Source organism: Lissotriton vulgaris, chromosome 11 (genome assembly GCF_964263255.1).
Source record: "Lissotriton vulgaris chromosome 11, aLisVul1.2, whole genome shotgun sequence".
NCBI classification, from domain to species: domain Eukaryota; kingdom Metazoa; phylum Chordata; class Amphibia; order Caudata; family Salamandridae; genus Lissotriton; species Lissotriton vulgaris.
The window spans coordinates 200,435,163-200,458,011 of NC_141699.1; the positions used below are offsets into that span (position 1 = coordinate 200,435,163).

General features: G+C 44.6%; 1 protein-coding gene across 1 annotated transcript in view; it reads left to right on the plus strand.

The window, feature by feature from the left end:
- Positions 1-22,849, plus strand: part of MYO1H (myosin IH) — a 655,926-nt gene that overhangs the window by 620,020 nt on the left and 13,057 nt on the right. Inside the window, exon 29 of the mRNA XM_086943103.1 lies at positions 28-125. Coding sequence (XP_086799229.1) covers positions 28-125 — 98 coding nt within the window. The remainder of the gene's footprint in view (positions 1-27; positions 126-22,849) is intronic.

The window sequence follows — 22,849 nt, forward strand, 5'->3', positions numbered from 1 at the left end:
TATTTGTTTCTTTTTTCCTTCTCCCAGGGAGATGCAATCTTACAATGTGACCAGATATTTGAAACCATCACCAAACTGTGTATGCTGACCAAGAAAGAAAACAGTGTAAATGTTGTCCAGGGAAGGTATGAAGCTGTGCATGCATACATGTGCATTCATGTTTGATCATTAGATAATAAAGGTCTGAATATATTTAACAAGCAATTAATAGAATGGCATTTTTGTGAAAGGTCATCTATTCTACATGTTGTCGAGAGGTTAAAGGTGTGAGAAGTTGAAATTAAAATGTCTAAAGAAAAATAATCTCTTATCAGGATACAGAATCTTAAGGTCAATATATGGGAAATCACTAATTGTAAGGGGTGTTTTACAGCTAGAGTAAATGTTTATTCTGTAACACAAATGGTACAATAAAGTAGATAATATCTTGTTGTTAGTCTTCTTGCCTCCAAACAAACCCACTTAGTTAGTTTGTTGTATTAGTGCTAGGTAGAGGATCTACCACAACAACGATTCCATAAGGTGAAGTGAAGCAGTCTTAGAACTGGGCCATGGTGCCTATCAGATCTCATTTGGCGGGAGCACAAGGCAGAAAGGGGCTATTGGACCCCAATCATGATGGTTGAGCTCAGTTGGCCTTTGGTCCATCCTACTGTAATTCTGCAAAATGGAACACGTTTGCAAACCTTTCTTCAGTGAATTCTCAGAGTAGCAAGGACAAACAGTCACAGGCTTACGATGGAAATAGGGTTTTGGGCAATAGCTCAGAACTCAGCTGTTGACCAATAGAGACATTAACTTCATGTCCAGAATAGTGCTTGTGTTTTTGTAAAATCAAGTACTTTAATCACACAGCAAAACTAAATACATTAGCAAATACAGGGTTGTAGCTCTGTTTATGGTTTCAATATTCCCTGTACACCTTCGCCCAATTACAGCATTCTCTCTGCACCAGCTGACCCTAGAAGCTACAGTCCCCAATATTCTATGGCAGAGGCATGAATTAGGAACAGATGCAGATTATGTCACTGTTACCTCAATAGACTAATGTGCACAGCTCAATTTAGTAGGAAAGAATCAGGTCCTCTCTCTCAATTTCCTCAGAGATCATCTCAGTCCTTTGCTCTGGTCGCAAGTAAAGCCCTGTGGTGCCACATATCAGATGATGTGATGGGTGGAACCTGCGCCTTCCATTTTCAGAGCAGCTTCTCCTCAGCACCAGACTGATGGATGATTACTGCATGGTGGAGCCATATGTCATAATTTAGCTTCTTCAGAGGGTGTGTCCTCCCTGGCCAACCGGGCTCCTCTCAGCAGCAACATGTACCACCACACTGAACTTTCAATATCAACCTGCACATATAATGACTTCACAATATCCATCTACACTATAACATCAAAGTTATTAGATGTGAAATTAGAGTAGTAAATCTATGCTTCCCTGTGTATTCTTAGCTTGACAATATAGTGGTAGTCGATATTAAGGAGTCAATATATGTGCAGGATGGTATTTTTTGGCTTCAATATTTTGAAATACAGCCATACAATTTTGCAAAAATGGGCCAGGTAATACATTTTAGAGGACAATTTGAAGCAAAATAAGACCCAAAGAATGCAAATGTCGGTCGCAGCAGTAGAGCTTTCTATTTGGGTTGACATTAAGGGCCCTGGTGAACACTCGTGCTAGTGAAGTATAACCGAGATGGTCTGTATATACCAGGTACAAATTGCACTTACCTGCAACCGAATCTTGGGAGCCACAATTGATCCAGAAGGTTCTCACCCCCAATTAAAATTTTATAAAAGATAGGGTACATTTTTTATTTGAGGGCATAGGAGGTCCTTTAATTGGCTAAAAATAAATAGATTCTAACTTCTAACTGGACACCTACAATTGTCCAATACTTTATTTGTGAGCCACTTTATCTTGGCCCAGACTGATGGTGTGAGGTTCACTTCTCAAGAAAACTTTAGAGAAGCAAATTGATTAAAAAGTAATGGGTTAATTTTTAAAATGTATAAAGCATCTACTTAAATTCACACATTCCACTTCCTTCCGTGTTCCACCTGCCCATTCAGAGTAGAAGGGAAAGGGTAGTGTTATATTCTCACTTCTTGGAATTTCCCTTTTAATCCTTCCCTGTATATATTTCCCTTTTAATAGAACCTTTGTCCCATGTTGCACATGCACACCATTCAGGTAGTTCCATGTAGAATTGTTATGATCTAAAATGTTATACTGAATCTGGGAGTTTGGAAGATTGGAAGTACTGTGCTGCAGCTGAATAAATCCTGGACTTTCAATATACCATTTGGATTCTGCTTAATTTGTTACAAATTGGCGACGAGGGTGACCAGTACCTACTACTTCTATATTAGCAGCACAGGAGTGTTACAAAACTGGAAATTGGGAAGTTGGTGGAGTATTTGCTGTGGTTTACCCATTTCCAGAAGCTTTGGATTGTGGATTTACTTTTCAAAGTACTTGGATTTGCCTTCAAAAGCTATCGTTTTGGAGTGTGACCTGTGTCTACAAGGATACAAGGAAAGATCCGTTTCTACACCTATTTCACTGGAACTACGTAAGGTTTTATGAACTTTAAACAAACCTGAATGACAACCGCTATCACCGTTTTTCTGTCATTGCATTACGTGAAAACTACGATCTTTGTAAGTGTTTCCATGAATTTTTACAGCTTTTAAACAAATACGTCGCGTCGCGTTTACCTTTGAAAACGGCACGCGAGTAAGTATTCTGTTTTCCCTTCCGTGCGCTGCTTAGCGTGCTGTACCCATGGAAACGAAGAAACAAAACGCATAACGTAATGCGTGCTGTACCCATGGAAACGAAGAAACAAAACGCATGACGTAATGCGCAACGTCTACGCGGCGGCCATATTTGTTTACAATTTGAAGTTCACAGACGCTGCGACGAAGCTGAGCGCGTCTGCCTGAGAGAATTTGCAACACATTTGGGAAGTCATTCATTCACCGCGCGTCTCACTAAACGTATTTGTGCCACGTATTACAACCTTTGAACAACGAAGGCACTACGATTGAAGGTACTTTTTGACTGATTTCGAGGAGATTACTGCACATTGAAATATTACTCTGATGCAGACTTCATTGGATATGCGCTGATGTACACAGCTGGTGTACTCATTGACTAACTTATATCTTATATAACAGTTAGTGTTTTATTTTATTGTGTTTCATTTGTTTAGACTATTTACATTTAATACTTAATATGCAGTTTGATCCTCCTTCAAAATTCTTACAAAGCAAAGGCGATCCTCCCATCCCGTGGAACAGATGGAAGGAGGAGTTTATGACTTACCTAAAAGCTATTGATGGGGAAAGGATGGGGAATGAAAGGAAGAAAAATATTTTCTTACATTGCCTGGGATCTGAAGGGCAGGCCATTTTCAGAAATTTACCACCCATTCCTGGTGATAATGGGGTTTTTGATGAGGCCATGCTTCGTGTTGAAACACGTTTTAAACCCACCACTAGTCTAGCTTTAAATCGATATAAGTTTTATACCAGAACGCAAAAAGAAAATGAATCTTTTGATGATTTTCTAACAGGTTTGAGAGCTTTAGTCATGCCATGTAATTTTGGTAATATGACAGATGAAATGCTTAGAGATAATATAATTGTGAATGTTAAATGCAAGAAAACACAAGAACAGTTGTGGATTGTAGGAAATCCAACGCTGTTGGAGTGTATTTCTACTGCTAAAGCTTTTGTGCAGTCTAACAAATGGATGAAAACGATAGAGGAAACAAGCAGTAAGAGTGGTAAGAGTGACAAGCTAACTGAAGAAGTATGTGCTATGAACAATTTTGGAAGAAGTCCCCAAAATCATAAGTTTGGACCACGTAACCGCATCGTTTGTTTTAGATGTGGGAGTTACAATCATGTTGCTACGTTCAAATTTTGCCCTGCTTTAGGCAAGGAGTGCAACAAGTGTGGAAAAATAGGTCATTTTTCCAATTCTTGTAGAGAAGACAAAAAGAAGGGTGGGGATAAAGGAAATTATTTCAAGAAAAAGGAAGTTTCTTGTGTGAGAGATGAAACAGACTATGATTCAAGTCTGGTTAGATATGAACATGCTGTGTCTGATGAATCAAACAGAGTAAGTGGGATGATTGTGTCTATTATTAGTATAAGTTTACTTGAGGAGGATTATTTGGAGTCCCCAAAATGTGTTGTTAGGTTTAAAGGAGTAGAGTTAGAGTTGATGGCTGATTCTGGGTCTCCTTGGACTATCATAACTGAAAAGTATTTTGATGAGAAGTACAGGAACATAATTTCTAAAAGCGAATTGTGTTCTCCTGACATTATGGCAAAAGGTTTCAATGAATCAAGTATTGATTTTATAGGATATATTGCCTCCATGATTTATTTTAAAGATCAATCTGCATATATTAAACTGTATGTGGCTGTGAAGGGAGTGAATGTTTTGGGGTGGCGGGATCAATTCAGACTTCACATTACGTTGAATCCACGCAACAAAGATCCTGTCATGGTGTCATATGATGGTGATATGTCAGAGGATAAAGTCAGATCTGTTGAAGAGAGTAATGTTTGGAAGACTCTTTCTGATGAGTTTCCTAGTGTGTTTTCGGACAAATTGGGTAAATTAAGTGGGTTCACTCATGTTATTAAGCTTAAACAACGAGCCATACCGGTGGTACAAAAACTTAGGCCTGTACCACTTAATGTCAGAGAAGAATTAAGTGATGCACTGAATGACATGTTAAAAAATGATGTCATAGAAGAAATAGAGTCATCCGAATGGGTTTCGCCAATGGTTTTGGCACGCAAACCTGATAAATCTTTGAGGTTGTGCATAGATTTGAGGGCACTCAATGCCAACATAGTGGTAGACTGTCATCCTTTGCCAAATATCAACGAGGTCGTGAGTATGCTGGGAGGTGGTATGATATTTTCCACGTTAGATTTGAGATCGGCGTATCATCAGGTGGTGTTAGCTGAGGAGTCACGCCATCTCACAGCTTTTATCACACCTCAGGGTTTGTTCCAGTTCAAACGGATGCCGTTCGGTTTGGCATCAGCAGCCTCCGTTTTTCAGAGGTCTATGTACCATATATTTAAGGACATGAGTGAGTACGTGAAGTGTTTCCAAGACGATATCTTGGTTTTCTCCAAAGATGACGAAATACACATGGAGCATTTGAGGAATGTGTGCAAGATGCTAGATAAGTTTGGACTTACCATTAAGAGTAAGAAGTGTAAGTTGTTTCAAAAAACTATAGAATATTTGGGACACACTATTTCTGGTAAGGGTGTTGCTCCTAAAAGATCCTTAGTGGATGCTATCTTAAAGGCTCCTGCACCAGATTGTAAGGATAAGTTGTTGTCGTTCCTAGGACTGTGCGAATATTACAGTAAGTTTATTGCAAATTTTGCTACAAAGATGGAACCGTTAAGGGAGTTGACAAGGAAGGAGGTGGAATTTTTGTGGGGATCGAAACAGCAGGATGCTTTCGAAAGTGTCAAACTCGATATGGTGTCAGCACCAACTTTAAGGCCATTTTGTTGAATAAAATTTGCATTTTGACAGTGGATGCCAGTCTTTATGGTTTAGGTTGTGTACTTTCTCAACGTTCTGGAAAGGAAGATTGGAATGTTGCGTTTGCGTCCAGATCATTGAATCAAACTGAAAGACGGTATGCGGTCATAGAGAAAGAATTGTTGGGATGTGTATGGGGTGTTGAGCATTTCCGTAATTACATCTGGGGTGCAAGGTTCCTCATACGCACTGATCACAAGCCATTGGTGAGCATTTTATCACCTGGTGGAGGATTGAATGCCACAGCTCGCATTGCAAGATTGATGTCACGTTTGCAAGAATATAGTTTCGACATTGAATATGTGCCGGGGAAGTTAAATGTTACTGCAGACTGTTTGTCTAGGTTGCCCTGTACTAGTTCTGGGATTGATGAAGATACAGAAGTAGTAACCAGCATTTCTGAAATGTTTCCAGAAAAATACAAAGTTATATCGGAGGATATGTGGAAGAGAGGTATGGATGAGGATGATTTGCTGTGTAAGGTCAGAGACTATGTGAGGTTGGGATGGCCTTCCAAAGAACGTGTTCCTGCTGAGATCACGCCTTTCTACAACGTTGCTGATGAGTTGGCCATTGAGGGAGATCTTTTGTTCAGAGCTGGTAAATGTATTCCACCGGTGGCTATAAGAAGTGTGATTTTACAAATGAGTCATGAGTGCCATATGGGAATGTCTTCTATGAAAAGACTTATTAGGTCCAATTTCTGGTGGCCAGGGGTTGATAGAGTAGTGGATAAATTTGTCAGGGAATGTCCCGAGTGCATTGAAAGTGATAAGTCGTGTAAGTGTGATCCAGCACCTTTAGTTCCTGTAAAGTGGCCAGATCATCCGTGGCAAAAGTTAGGAATTGATATAGCTGGCCCTTTCAATTTCTTACCACAAGAATGTAGATTTGCCATTGTTGCTGTAGATTATCACTCAAAGTGGCCTGAGGTCAAACTAGTGCCTCATCCAAATACTGAAAGTGTTATTCTATTTTTAAAGGAGATCTTTTCCAGAGAAGGTTCTCCGGAGTGTATTGTATCCGATAATGGGGTACAGTTCAAGTCCTCTCTCATGTTGGAGTTCTTGAGCACGTATGGCATCAAGCACTGTACTACAGCCCTCTATGAACCACAAGGTAATGGTCTAGTGGAGAGGTATAATAGAGTCCTCAAGGAAGATCTGGTTTGGGCTCGCAAATCAGGAGGTCTGTGGAAAGATAAGTTGAGAGAAAAATTATGGTTATACCGTATTACGCCTCATGCCACTACTGAAGTCTCTCCTTTCCGTTTACTAAAAGGTAGAGACCCTGTTTCAGGATTATGTCCTTGGTGGTTTAAGAAAAGTAGTAGTCAACAAATGACTGATGTGAACATTAAGGATGTGGCTAAAAAAGTGGAGCTCAAACAAGACAAGTACAAATGTAATTATGATTCTAGGATGAAGGTTAGACAACCAGCATTCATGGTTGGTGATGTTGTCAGGATTCGAAAACCAGGGTTTGTTGCCAAAGGAGAGAACAAATTTGGTAAGCCAATGAAAGTTATGCGTGTCTATCATAATAGTGTTGTTACTCAGGATGGAAAAAGATGGAATGTCAGAAGAGTTTCGAAATGTGTACCATAGTTTATATTGGTTGATTCTTTACATATGCTTCTTTATGTTTGAATGCATTTCTTTTCTTTAAGGGGGGAAATGTGTTATATTCTCACTTCTTGGAATTTCCCTTTTAATCCTTCCCTGTATATATTTCCCTTTTAATAGAACCTTTGTCCCATGTTGCACATGCACACCATTCAGGTAGTTCCATTTAGAATTGTTATGATCTAAAATGTTATACTGAATCTGGGAGTTTGGAAGATTGGAAGTACTGTGCTGCAGCTGAATAAATCCTGGACTTTCAATATACCATTTGGATTCTGCTTAATTTGTTACAGGTAGGCTCTCTCCTTTGAGAGCTGGGTCAGTTGCATATATATGGCTCTGATAATTTCTACATGGAAACAGTTCTGTAGAGAAAGAAATTATCTAGAAGTAATCAATAATGTTTAACAATTTTGCTTTAGGGACTAGAGTATCTGTTGAAGAGCTGTTAAAACAGTCACAAAAAAGGTTATGCAATTCATAAACTGAAATTAATAGGGTCCAATCAGACTTAGGATATAACTTGAATTACCACCATTCTGTACAAATGCCAAATAGGAAAAATAACGTTTTCATTTCTCTGAGTTCTGCATTCTAAGTTTCATTCATTTGAGTAATAATAACACAGTTTATTTCCTGCACTAAATAACAACACTAACAGTCGTCTATCAGCACCAAGCAGAGCCTTTTATGAGTTCAGGTAGTCTTGAAGACAGTGTGCAAATTCGGGAGGGCAGTGTGAGTTCAATGAGACCTGGGCTGAATATGGCAGTAGGAGACTGGAACTTCGTGTCAACCAGGGACTTGTGTGAGTTCAGGAGACTTGAGTTATCTGTAATATTCAGGGTGAAGCATGTGAGTTCAGGGAAACCTAACCTGTTTCCCAATTAGGGACATGTGTCTGAATTCAGGGAGATTTGATCTATGTAGATGCCCTGCCATTGTTACCTCGTTTTAAAAAAAAAATTACTTCACTTGTGTAAACGCTACGTTTTTAAAATCTTGTTTGCTTGACCTATTTTAAAATTGTCACAGTCACATAATTGCAACTTACCACATCTAGCGCACTATTACTAGGTCCACCGCCGAATTTTCGGATTGCGTGGAGGGACCAGAATGTGCCACCGGAAGTGATTACTACTTCCACTTCTTTCCTCCAATCAGATGTTCCCAGCTGATCGCCCGCACTGCCTAAATACCGGTGCCTCGCGTTCAGTGCAGTAGACACGCTGCACAAGAGACAGAGGCTGGCAGTTTGTTGGAGGAGCGCTGGCAAAGGGCTCCTGCCATTTTTAGGTTTTGACTGGAGATGCGCACGTAGTGCGCATGCGCCAAAAACGTTATGATTTCTGTGTGGGGTCGGGTATCCGCCCCCTCCTCCCATTGGCTAGCTCCATAAATGGAGGCTAGCCATTGGGAGAGGGCTCTGTCCGTCAATCTCGGACCAGATTCGGGGGCGTTACCGAGAATTTTTGCCTTTTGGCTACGTCAGCCGAAAGCCTCTTCTCGTCAACGCCCCCGAATCTGGTCCGGGTCTGCAGCCGATGGATCCCCTCCCCTCCTGAGAATGTTAACTGGCAACTGGCTGCTCTGCCGTTTGTGAAGCGGCAGGGTGAGCGCGAGGAGGCAGGAGAGACGTTATGTCACTAAATAGGGTGTTTTGTATGTGTAGGATCGCGATCCCGGCAGGGAGACTCTAAGTAACGTCACAAGAGAGTACGTGCACTAACCCAGGGAGGTGTTGGAATCTTTTATGCACAGGACTGTCCCGTCTAACCCGCCGGAAGTACTTGCCAGCGGCACAGGTTACCCGAGCGTTACTTTTTGAAGCGGACTGCTTGCTCTGCAGCTGAGCGAAGGTAAGTGTAGATGTGAGTTAGGTGATGGGGCTTTCATCTGCACAGGGTCATTGGGGAAGGTACGCCGGCAGCTGGCAACACTCGTGTAGCGCGATGTCTTTCGGAGGGTCTATTGATGTCACTCGCTCAATTTACAAACGTTAGCGGAGGCAGGCAAAAGAGCAATTGTTACCACTACGATTCACCTGCTCAACAAGATACCTGCGGTTTCAGTGGCTGCGGTGACCCTTTGTACAGCAGAAATTCCCTGCCTCACCACTGACCGGCCACTCAGACACCATGCACCCCGTGGCTCCTAATGAGGGGTTGAAGTGGGAGTATTTATTTGTTTTTAATGTAAACACAGTTGTGAGGTGAGTGTTTTTAAAGGGGCGGGGGGAGTGAGCATGAAATAAACATTTCATTTTTAAAAGACAGTTTATATACAAGCTTTTTGTAGTTTTAAATTTGGAAAAATGAAAGATGTTATAAGTTACTTTTTGAGGCAGGCAACAACCACAGTAGATTGAGAACTTTCCTACGGCCATTACGAATGTTGGCATTGATTTTATATAGTGTGGATATGGCCTGGAGGCATCAGAGCACTTTACAAGAAAACCAAGCTGCAGGGAGGTATCGCCGGCAGCCCGTCATCCGAGGAGATGGTTGGCTGCAGGGAAAGTAGGAGGCAGGCGGACGAGAGCCTGGGGCAGCGCTGCGTGGTATCGGCCAGGCGCCTGTAGGACGGCAGCACGGGGCTGCGGCCGACGCCTTGGCGTTCAGCTTTCACTCTGCAAGATGGTGAATGCTGTGGCCCTACAGGGAGCCCAGAGTGAGGGACCTCTGCCCCCGCCCATCAGCCCTCCCCTACAACTAAAGACGATTCTAACTCGGAACACTTCAATGAGCTGGTGATGAATCAGACCCCTCCCCCCCCCCCCCCTCAGAGGGCCTTCCTCCATTTTTGTTTTGATCCCCGAACAGCCCCCAACAAAGATGATACTCGGGCTTCCTCTGCTGTCCTGATCACCAACCGCACCAAAAGGCTAATCCTGAAGTTGTCATGATCCGCCAGTTATTTCACTCCTCAAGATGGCAATCGCCAGTGTCTCTCCAGTGAGGCCTGGGTTTGCAAGTTTCCGGACAGGCTTCAGACACAGAGAATTGCCTCTGGTTTCAGGGATCCAAGCACTGCTTCCCTGGTCTTATAGGGACTGGTTACAGTTATGAAGTACGGGCGTTGGTTTCAAGGATCCCTGTGCTGTTTTCCCAGGCCAGCTGTTTGCTGCCCGCTCCCAGCCTGCCCTCTCCCAGCCTGCCCTCTCCCAGCCTGCCCTCTCCCAGCCTGTCCTCTCCCAGCCTCTCCTCTGGCAGCCTGTCCTCTCGCAGCCTGTCCTCTCGCAGCCTGTCCTCTCCCGGCCTGCCCACTCCCAGCCTGTTCTCTCCCAGCCTGTCCCCTCCCTGCCCTTTCCCAGCCTGTCCTTTCCCAGCCTGCCCTTTCCCAGCCTGTCCTCTCCCAGCCTGTCTACTTCCAGCCTGCCCTCTCCCAACCTGCCCTCTCCCAGCCTGTCCTCTCGCAGCCTGTCCTCTCGCAGCCTGTCCTCTCGCAGCCTGTCCTCTCGCAGCCTGTCCTCTCCCGGCCTGCCCACTCCCAGCCTGTTCTCTCCCAACCTGTCCCCTCCCTGCCCTTTCCCAGCCTGTCCTTTCCCAGCCTGTCCACTTCCAGCCTGCCCTTTCCCAGCCTGTCCTCTCCCAGCCTGTCCACTTCCAGCCTGCCCTCTCCCAACCTGCCCTCTCCCAGCCTGTCCCCTCCCTGCCCTCTCCCAGCCTGCCCTCTCCTAGCTTGTCCCCTCCCTCTCCCAGCCTGCCCTCTCCCAGCCTGTCTCCTCCCTGCCCTCTCCCAGCCTGTCCTCTCCCTGCCTGTTGTCGTGTCCCGGCGGCAGCAGGCAGGAGCGTGCACTGCGTCCCCGAAGTAACAGCCCTAAAGCAAGCAAGAAGTACGCCCCCCCTTCCACCAATCCCTGTTAGGTAGTGGAAACTGTCCAAACTGGGGTGCAGACAGCCCCTCTCACCTTTCGGCCTGGTACCACAGTAACAGCCGCACTACTTCTATACTGACCGTTCTCCACTTCAGCCCCGTCTAAATTACAATTCATGCTTGTGACCCTTTTGCCTGCTTGTGCTTGTTTTCATGACCCTGTTGCCTGCTTGTGCCTCCGTGTGCCCATGTTGCCTGCTTGTGCCTCTGTGTGCCCCTGTTGCCTGCTTGTGCCTCCGTGTGCCCCTGTTGCCTGCTTGTGCCTCCGTGTGCCCCCGTTGCCTGCTTGTGCCTACGTGAGCCCCTGTTGCCTGCTTGTGCCTCCGTGTGCCCCTGTTGCCTACTGGTGCCTCCTTGTGCCCCTGTCGCCTGCTTGTGCCTCAGTTTTCGTGCCCCTGTTGCCTGCTTGTGCCTGTTTTCGTGCCCCTGTTGCCTGCTTGTGCCTCCGTGTGCCCCTGTTGCCTGCTTGTGCCTCCGTGTGCCCCTATTGCCGGCTTGTGCCTCCGTGTGCCCCTGTTGCCTGCTTGTGCCTCCGTGTGCCCCTGTTGCCTGCTTGTGCCTCCGTTTTCGTGCCCCTGTTGCCTGCTTGTGCCTCCGTTTTCGTGCCCCTGTTGCCTGCTTGTACCTCCGTTTTCGTGCCCCTGTTGCGTGTGCCCCTGTTGCCTGCTTGTGCCTCCGTGTGCCCCTGTTGCCTGCTTGTGCCTCCGTGTGCCCCTGTTGCCTGCTTGTGCCTCTGTGTGCCCCTGTTGTCTGCTTGTGCCTCTGTGTGCCCCTGTTGCCTGCTTGTGCCTCCGTGTGCCCCTGTTGCCTGCTTGTGCTGTGTGGGTGTGTGTGGAGGGCTCTGTGTGGCTGTGTGTGTAGGAAGCTTTGTGTGGCTGTGTGTGGGAAGCTTTGTGTGGCTGTGTGTGTGGGGGGGCTCTGTGTGGCTGTGTGTGTGGGGGGCTCTGTGTGGCTGTGTGTGTGGGGGGCTCTGTGTGGCTGTGTGTGTTGGGGCTCTGTGTGGCTGTGTGTGGGGGGCTCTGTGTGGGGGTGTGTGTGGGGGGCTCTGTGTGTGTTTGTGTGTGTCATTTGCGAGAGATAAAGCTAGTGGCATTGTAAATGACAATGCCATTTATTTACGTTAAAAAAAATAAAATTAAAATAATGTCAAGAGCAATGCCAATAGCTCTAACTTTAACAAAGGCAAAACCATTGCATTGTAAATGCTTGTTACCTATTTTTTTCAAAAATGTACTCCACTTGTGTAAACGCTACATTTTTAAAATCTTGTTTGCTTGACCTTTTTTTAAAGCTGTCACAGTCACATAATTGCCACTTCTGCAATTCTCACGCACTAGGTCCCCGGTCCACTGCTGAATTTTCGGAATGCGTGGAGGGACCGGAACGTGCCACCAGAAATAATTACTACTTCTGCTTCTTTCCTCCAATCAGCTGCTCCCAGCTGATCGCTCGCACTGCCTAAATACCGGTGCCTCGAGTTCCGCGCAGTAGACACGCTGGACAAGAGACAGAGGCAGACAGTTTGTTGGAGGAGTGCCTGGCAAGGGGATCCTGCCATTGTTACCTCGTTTAAAAAAAAATGTACTTCACTTGTGTAAACGCTACGTTTTTAAAATCTTATTTGCTTCACCTATTTTAAAACTGTCACAGTCACATAATTCACATAATTGCCACTCACCACATCTCGCGCACTAGGTCCCCGGTCCACCGCCGATTTTTCAGTGATTACTACTTCCGCTTCTTTCCTCCAATCAGCTGCTCCCAGCTGATCGCAGGCACCGCCTAAATACCAATGCCTCTCATTCCCCGGTGCGTCAAAGGCAAGCCCGTCTGCGCCCATGCACGGCTGGCCGGGGCCAGGGGCCAAGACCCCTGCTCGTGTTTCCACCCAAGTCAGGAACTACAGCCCTAACTTACTACTTAAATTAAGATGAAAGGTCTCAGCCCCTTGTCTCTCCACTTGGAACCCAGCAGAGCAAGGCACAATCTGCCCACACTGCAGATTTCAGCCGCTCCCCGACCTCATTGTCAAAAACACACAGCGCAGTATGTATCTCCTGAACTGCTGATCCCTCTCCAAACACACCACAGAGATCTCCCTGCTTTTAGATGAATTAAACCCAGATGTGCTGTTTCTGACAGAAACCTGGCTCCATTCGGAATCTGAACCTGATGTCATCCAGGCGCTACCTGGAGGATACCAAATCTTATGCAAAGACCGCCAAACAGGAAGAGGAGGTGTCCTAGCAGTCATTTACAAAGACTGCTTTGGTTGCCGCAGCTCCCCCAACCCAATACCCAACTGTGAAAGCCTCTCATTCTTCATAGACTTTTCCCCCACTTGCACCTTCTCGGATATGCTTATATATCGCCCACCAGGGACCCTAGAATTTCTCAACTCTCTGCCTTGCATTATAGCCAACCTAGCATGCAGCTCATCAAATTTCACACTTCTAGGGGATTTTAATATCCATTTTGACAACCCCACAGACCACACTGCCCTAGAAATAACCACTAGCCTCGCCGCGTTACAATTTCAGCAACTAGTGCTGAAACTAACCCACTCTAAGGGTCATCTTCTTGATCCCATTTTCAGCAACTGTGCAGACCTCCTAGTGGGAAACTGCTCCCCTTCCTTGGACAGACCACCTCCTAATCCCGGTTTCCTGGGCCACCACACTTACCCACCCCTCTTCCACCACAGTCAATCGGAGGGAACGTAACTGGTCAAAACTCTCCCGGTTGAATGGGCAGCGACTCTTGAAACGTCTAGACCACCATGCAACCCTGACCCCATCCTAGCCAACGAAAACTATAATAGATGGATCTCTAACTCACTAGACCTTGTACTTCCCATAAAACGTACTGAATCCAAGGGCAGCACCAAGACGCCCCCCTGGTACTCCCAAGAAAAGAAACGCCAATGCAAAAAACTGCAGAGGAAGTGGCGTCTGGACTACTCACCCCTCGAAAAATTCATATATAACGCCACAATAAAAACCTACAAAAATGAAATTAAAATCACCCAAGTGGCCTTTTTCGAAAATAAGATCAATGCAGCTGCTTTAGGCCCAAGGAAATGTATCAAATTGCAAAAACCCTTCTTAAACTCCCAGAAAAACCTCAAAATCCCCTTAACGCCCAACCCTGCTGTAATGACCTAGCAGAGTTCTTTTACAATAAGATACAAACCATATATTTCTCCTTTTCCCACACTCAGATTCCCACTTCACCCATCAAAATCTCCTGAGCTAGGCCCCTACCCCCCTGCAACACTCGAAGATCTACCCCCTCTTGACCCTACCACGTTACAATCCAGTATGCTTCAGGTGAAATCCGGTTCCTCTAACGACCCAGCACCCCCGCACACTTTGCTGACAGTCTCCACACACATCCTATCCACCATTCTCAATCTGGTCAATGCCTCTCTTGCCACTGGGACCGTCCCGCCCGACTGGAAACGAGCCATGGTCAAAGCCCTCCTTAAAAAACCCAACTTAGATCCAAACAACCCAGGGAACTACTGACCAATCTCCCTACTACCCTGGCTAAGCAAGATCGCTGAGAAACACATCAATAAGACACTGACGGAGTTCCTAGAGAGAAACCACCTGCTCGACCCCTCCCAGACAGGATTCCGACCCATGCATGGGACTGAGACTGCCCTCGTTGCTCTGACAGAGGAGGCAAGGTACCTCATGGATCAAGAAGGTACCGCAGCTATCATCCTCCTTGACCTAAGTGCCGCCTTCGACACCATAACTCATAACATCTTACTACACAGACTTACCAATCTAGGAATCTCAATGAAAGCAGTCACATGGTTTGAGTCCTTCTGGTCGGATCGCTCCTTCCAAGTCTTTCAGGGCGAAATCACCTCCCCCAGCAAACCTCTTGGCTGCGGTGTGCCGCAGGGCTCCTCTTTGAGCCCTACACTCTTTAATATTTACATGTGCCAACTAGCTGAGATTGTCTGCCCCTTCGGGATATAAATCATCACTTACGCGGACGATACTCAGCTAGTGATGGCCCTAAATCAACCTCACACTGAGCCCAACAATCTGATGACCTGCCTAGAATCAGTGACCTCATGGATGACATCGTCTTGTCTCAAACTAAACAGAGACAAGACCAAGCTGATGCTCTTAGGGAACCCCCCCAGTCACCCTATTGACTCCTTGTGGCCTTCATGTCTTGGACACGCCCCCATACCCAAGGACACAATTAAGAGCCTGGGCATCTGGCTGGATAAGTCTTTTAATTTTTTAACTACCAAGGATCTAAACTCTCCGTGACCTGCTTCGGTATACTCAGGCTTATCCGGAAAATCCTTCCTTTACTACCCTGCAAGGCCAGGCAGATTATGATTCAGGGCCTCATTCTGTCTCGCTTGGACTTTGGGAATGTTCTTTACCTAGGGGCCCCCCAAGCTACCCTAAACAAGCTCCAGGTCACCCAGAACTGTGCAGCACAAACCCTCCTGCAAATCCCCCATCGCCTTCCTGTCGAAACCGAACTTTAGAATCTTCATTGGCTCCCAGTTAGGGAAAGAATTAAATTCAAGGGCTTGTGTATCGCCCACCGAGCCATCTGGAAAACAGGTGCTACCATCAATCACCCCCTGATTACCCCCTACCACCCTGACGGACAGCTCAGATCAGCTTCCTCCTTCCTTGTCACAGTACCCAGGATCAAGAGAGCCAGATGTGGGGGCCACTCATTCTCCTATAACTCGGCCAAACTCTGGAACTCCCTTCCCCTCCACCTGCAATCTGAAATTAATTTACTGCCTTTCCGCAAAAAGCTAAAAACCCTGTTGTTCACCAACTCAGACTATGCCCCTACCTCTCCTCCACATGCGCTTGTCCGCAGCGCTGGGATGCCTCAGGGTAGCTATCGCGCTATACAAATGATCTTTTCATTTCATTTCATGTGTGTCATTTGGAGAGACCTAAGCCGTCTGAGCCAACCAGGAAGATGTGTAGGAATTCAGGGAGACCAGGATAGTCCATGCTAATAGGGAAGACTCTTACAAGTTCAGGGAGTCCTAAGTAGCCTTTGACAATTGAGGAGAATTGTGTCTGTCAGTTCCTAAAGCCCGAAGCTGAGGCAATCTGGCTAACTATTTTGAGTATAGGGTGACCTCAGCTATCTGGGCTAGTCAGGGAGACAGACAAGCTCAGGGGAACCTCTTTATGCTATTCAGGAAGGCTTGTGTGATTTCTGGAAGATCTCTGCTGTCTGGGACGTCGTTTGGAGTCTTTGCAAGATGGCAGCTCCCGTTTCTGCTCTAGTGAGCCCGCTGCACCAGTTCGAATTTTACTGCAACCACAGCAGTCTAAATGTGACCCCATCACAAATTCGACAGGCTGTAAAGTCCTGCCACAAGAACACTACACTACGAGGGGTCAATCCTGCTGTGTTAGGTGGTTTTCTAGCTTCGATTGCTGATAGAGCGTTGGGCAAGATGGCAGCGCCTGCTCCGTTTATTCAGTGACTGCCACTGCAGTCACGGACACATCCAACCGATAATTCATGCAGTTCTTTGTGGACTATTTGGCTACTCTTTTTTGTATGGTACCACCAGCAAGAAGGTTTGATACACCACACTGCTTCAATCTGCTTTACTCTAGCTCCACCCACAAGTTTCCTGCCTCATTGAATGCGAATTCTCAGGCCTTACATCTGATTGTTTAATGATATTTCTAGACATTTTCATTGTAATACCTTGACTCCCATAGTACTGGAGCAGCAGCTACAAGTGAATCCGTAGTTCAATGGATAACATGAACTCTCCCCTCCTATCAGTCATAATCTATAATTGCTAATCCTGCGATCTCCATCTTCCAACACTACGATACCTGCCTGGTACTCTAAATAGCCCCTGCCTCTACCTGAGCAATGTACGCACACTATAGCTCAGTGTCACATTGCCACAATTTCATCATGATTTGCCCTTTGGAGTGAGGCTCATGGAGTGTCTACGGTGGAGGCAACATTGAGACAAGATTCTGAGGCAGCATTCAGTTTCTGGTGGCATGTCACTTCTGAACACTTGCCATTCTGATTATTTTCTCTGTCTGACTTTCTCAAATCTTAAGACTCCCCACAGCACTGGATCTCCTCATAGCTGAAGTAGTGGCACCCACAATTATTAAGCATCCCTCATTTGCCTGGCCAATTCGACTATGGTCTGAACTTTTTGGAGAGTCTTCATAAGCGCAACATGGCACACTCTAAGGACCACAAAGAAAATGGAAGTGAAGGGAACCTAAAGAGGCATTAGGACATATATGGATTTATTGCAGGTGGATTTGGTATCAGGTAGGACCTCAAAGACCTGAACATCATTAACACGAATGCAGAGAGCTTGTTAAGTGCCGTTGCAGACAAACACATTGTCCACTTCAAACAATTCTTTGAATCTGCATCTTTAACAGCCACCCTCCAATGTGACATCACAGAACTAGAAGATCACAAAAGAAGTATCTTTGGTCTTACATATTAAGTTAAGGATGCCGCACCACTGATGATAGGATTTCTAGAAGGTTAGATCCCTGCAACATTAAATCTCCTTCACTAAGGATTTTGAACTTGAATGTGCTCATCAGATTCCTACATTCGAACCCAAGAACTCCTCTTCACTGAGCCCAGTAATCTTTAAACCTCTGTGTCACCAACATTCTGAAATCCTCTTGCTCACATGACGAAGGCCAAATCAATCTCAAGGCATGATGCCAAAATATCCATCTCAGAGGACTTTGGCACAGACACAGTGACAATGGGAAAAGTTTTCTTTAGCCCTCAAGAGGTTTTCTTATGGAAAGATCAATCCAACATTCATTGGTCCTTCTATTTTTTTTAATCAGACATATTACAGTAGAATATTTGTTCAAGGTAAAAAGTGAAACAAAACATAAAGGCATCAGACAGAGACAGAGAAAAAAACGACAAAAAAAACAAAATATAAAAAAAAATACACAGAAGCAAATAAAGCATATTAGACCATTGAAGCTCATCCTAGTCAATCATATATCTTAATATTAAATCTGCACTAGAGCAAACTTTGCTCTTTCTTTTCTCTAGGACTTTGAACAAAATGTCATCAATTTATTTCAATATCGTTAATTAGCAACACATAGTGAACTATTCCATTTAGACAACACCTTGCTTATTTTGTTGCTCCATCCAGACAATAAGCGGCTTCCACACATTCATACCTTTTTTCATAGTTTTTAACCCTTTACACTTATAAAGGGCAATTTCCTGCTGTCCAATGAATATTAGTCTATACAACCACTGATGAAATGTAGGCGGTTTCTGATCCTTTCATACAGTGGCAAACAAAAGACGTGCTATTAATATCATTAAAAACACAAAATCCCTCTGTATAGCGTCAAGCTGCAGCCTACAATCATAGCTCAATAATATCAGTGTGGAGGAGCTCTTTATATTTCTCCCCAATGTCTGTAGCATAAAAGATTCAATCCCTTCTTTTAAGCTTTGCACATGAATAAAACAAATGTACCATATCAGCTGGTCCGGTTTGGCATCTAGGGCAATCATCAGATTCACTTTTCCCCACTTAAAAAGTTTTGATGGTGTATAGTAAAGACTGTACACCGTTTTATATTGGTGGACCTTTAAATTGGATGAGATAAAAAAAAAAATCCCAACTCCAACACCTTGTCTATATCAACCTCCCCATCCCTTAATTTACTCGTCCAGTTTAATTCTATTTTTTCAACATCGTCAGGTATGGACTTTAGAAGCACTTGATAAAAATATTTGATTCTATTCCTAGAATTACCCATAAGCTGCAGGATTGGTATTGGCCCTGAATTAATGCTCTCTTTAGAGATTCCTCTTATACAATTACGGATTTGCAAATTTATAAAACACGAGTCCCGCTGTAGGCCAAACCTTTGTACTAGTTCAATAGTTCAATAAACGCCACAAATTCCTGATTCGAATAAAAATCTGTCAAAGTAACAATCCCCATTTGTTCCCATTTTCTGGCCATACCGTCATAGATATTCGAACGTAAAAGATCAGAGTGCCAAAGTGATAAGTATTTAGTAAACCTATTTATATTACAGATTTTCTCTATCTTTTTCCATATTTTCACAACGCATTCTATACATTTATAGCCTTTCTTTTGATACTTTTTCATATAGTCTTGGCGTTGAAATATTCCTCCTGCAGCTTCCCCTATCGCCAACTGATAGATAGTTGGCATTTTGAGCATATCATTTTGCACAATCTCATAGTAATAGAGAGTACCTAATTGCTGAACAGCAGTAGCCCAATAATATAGCTGAATATTGGGAGCATTCCATCCCCCCCTCCCCGGTCGACTGGATGAGTCAAATATTCATAAGCGCAACAAATTTTATGATTTGGAGCTATCATAAAATTTCATTGGCCCTTCTAAATTTAAAATCATCTTTAAAGAAAAAACATTGATCTTTACCGAACCACCAGAACTTAGGGGCAGATTTACAAGCCCCTTGCGCCTCATTTACGCAGCTGTTGCGTCATCTTTGTGACGCAGCGTTGGCGCAAAAGATGCGCCATGGTGTGGGGTACTTACAACGTGATGCATCTGGGAGATGCGTCACGTTGTAAATCCCTGCGCCACATGTAGGCGTTCCTGCGCAGGGGGGGGGGGGTCCCAGCGCAGGAACGCCTCCTAAAAGTGGCTGAGTGAAATCTACAAGATTTCACTCAGTCACTTTTAGGCCCATGCTGCGTCAAAACCATACGCCTGCCTGAAGCAGGCGTAAGGATTGACGCAGCATTAACTAGATAGGGCCCCCAGAGCATTTCTGGAGCTTTGTCACGCTTGCGATGCAACTCCAGCAATGCGCCGCCTTTACGGCACAGATGCGTCATGCATCTGTGCTGTTTTTGCCCCATGATGCGCCGCACTGTAAATGCGGTGCATCCATGATGGCGGAGCGGTGGCGTACAATTACTGGCGCATCCCTGCAAATCAGCAGGGATGCGCCAGTTATTGTAAATATGCCCCTTAGTACTTTTTAGGAAAACACATGTGAAACACAGATGGACGAGAAAACTACCTCTTCTAGAATAGCTATGTTAATCCCTACTTGAAGATCTTGTTGGACACAATGTGATCTTGCTCGAAATCCTAACAGCCTTGTGCTCTGCCAATCATTTGACGCTGTACTGATGCCGTTGTTCTCCTCACCTGCCCGCAGGATGGTCTTTGGATCTTTTTTGTTGTACTAGTGGTTGTTCACTTTATTTTACTCATTTCTTCCACATGTTTCTTGTATGTCCAAGGTTGTCACATAAATGCGAAATGTTGCCTCATCTTACTCACTATATTGTCTTTGTTGATATCTTAGCTGGTCATTTGTCTAACCATTTTAAAATCCTTCTTTGGTGCTTTCAGCTGATGTTGCTAACTAAAGATATTGCTCAACCGGCTAGGTTGTTCTTTTCATTTTTATGAATATTGTTGATGCTCTGACTATACCAGATTTATCTAGGTTGCTTTCAGTCTACATGAATTCTAGGTGCAGGGGTTCCCCTCATGTGGATATCTCCATAGCTCCTTTGTTTGATAGTTTATATCTTCGGATCTTCCTCTCCTCCTATGTGGAGGTTTTAGTGGATGACTCTTTGTTTTACTATCACTTCCCCCTTTCTTCTCTCATCTCCTCCCTTCTATGAGACACTCAACTGGTTTACTGCACATACTTGATATACAGCTCAAGATTCATATCCTTAGCTCACCATTTCACTCATCATGTTTATCCAAAGCCCCTCCTTGGCCACCTTGAAAGTGGTATCTCTTAGCACTAAAGGTCTCAATCACCTGGCTAAACCCAAAAAGATCGCTCAATATTTTGAAAGTTTCAAAGGCGATGTAATATTCCTTCAAGTACCTACAATTGTCCATGTGCCAATCTCCAAAAATGTTGTTTTCCTAATTGTTGCGGAGCCGGATAATGTTGTCAGATTGCGAATTACTATTACAGTGTGGGAATATGGAGCTCTATGCCATTACCATCTATGCACCTAACAATGGTGATCCTTAATTCTGATCATCAATGAATGCCAAAATGGTGTATAATGCCAAATTGGCTTGCTTACCCCAGACAGCCTGTATTATTTTCGGAGGTGACTTTAATCTGCCAATAGATGTTATCTTAGATAGACACTCAGGCCATGTTTATGACAGCAGTTGCATCACTCTTGCACCACGCAACGTGGTGCAAGAGTGATGCAACTAAAAAATAAGACTTATGAGGCCATGCAAGGCCACCTTGCATGGCCCTGAGTAGCTTCATAAATCTCAAGTAAAGCACACAGCATAAATCTCTGTATGGCCTTACTCTGTGCTAGGTGTCGCATGGTGGGTGGTTATTGTTCCCACGCAACTGCCATGGTCTAAGACGCATTCCCACATTTAGAAGAACTGGTAAACCTGAGAATATGCCAAAAAGATGCACCTTCCCAAGAGAGGCATAATGAGGAGAAAAATCTGTATTTCTCCTCATTGCTTTCTCTTTGTATGTGGCTGCATTCTGCAGCATATAACACAAGAAGGTAGGGGGAGGGTCCAAGGGGTGAAAATATTTAAAGACCACTCATATCCTAAACCCCCAGTTTAGACAGTTCAATAAGAAAAAGGCTTAATGGGGTCTCTACAGAAGACTGATCTCAACAAGTAGAAAAGAGGAATGCATGAGAGTTTAGAAAAGAGTGTGCAAGACAGTAGAAATGAATCCCATCGGCCCACCCATGTGGCGGAGTCTCGTCATCTGGGATTGGTGTTGGGGTCCCGGTTCAGATGAGGAGACACACCTGATGGATTGTGTGTTTATTCTCCACTCATCCAGGACCGCCCAGGCGGATCCGACCTCCAGTGTCCAGTGGGTAAGATGGTGTGAGGGCTCAAAGAAAAAATAATTTGCAGTGTAAGAGATATGAGAAAAATAGTGAAGTAAAATTGACTACCATGTTCGGTACCTCTAGCCTCGTCCTGAGGCTTTGGGGGAGGGAGCCTCAGGACGAGGCTAGAGGTACCGACGGACAGAGCGGTGCCTCCCATCCCTGAGCAGGTGCCAGGAGAGGTGAGGCGTACTCCCTAGATTACTGGGGAAAGAATCCCTTGACAACATCTGGCACAACTGGACTGTGAGTACTTTTTGCCTGCAGAACTTATGCCAGATTAAACATTGGGTAATATTTGGTACCTAATAGATTATGTTTCATTTTTTAATTACTTTAAGTAATCATGTTTTCATTTTGCAGTAGTGTAAAAACTAAGATTTGGTCCTGATGAAAGCTAAGCAGGGGAGTTGCCCCTGATTACAGCAGAAACATGTCGACCACTTTATCACCTTCTTAGGGCAGTTATTATATTGCACTGCCGTACACTGTAGTTTTAATCTTGACCCCATGGTTCAATTCCCAATAAAGTTTCCCTAGAACATGGTAGTCAATTTTACTTCACTATTTTTCTCATATCTCTTACACTGCAAATTATTTGATGCGTGAAAGGGATCAAAAGCCACAAAGACGGAGGGTAGGAAGGAGAGAGGCAAAGGCAACATGAACAGAGGGAAAGGGTGTGGGAGGGAGTGTGCAAAGCCAAAACGAATAGATATGCCTGTCGTACAACAAAAACAACATTCAGAAAAATCTCATGAACACGCACAGTAACAATGAAAACAGCCCTTTTGTCTTGCGCCCCGGATGGACACCACACAAG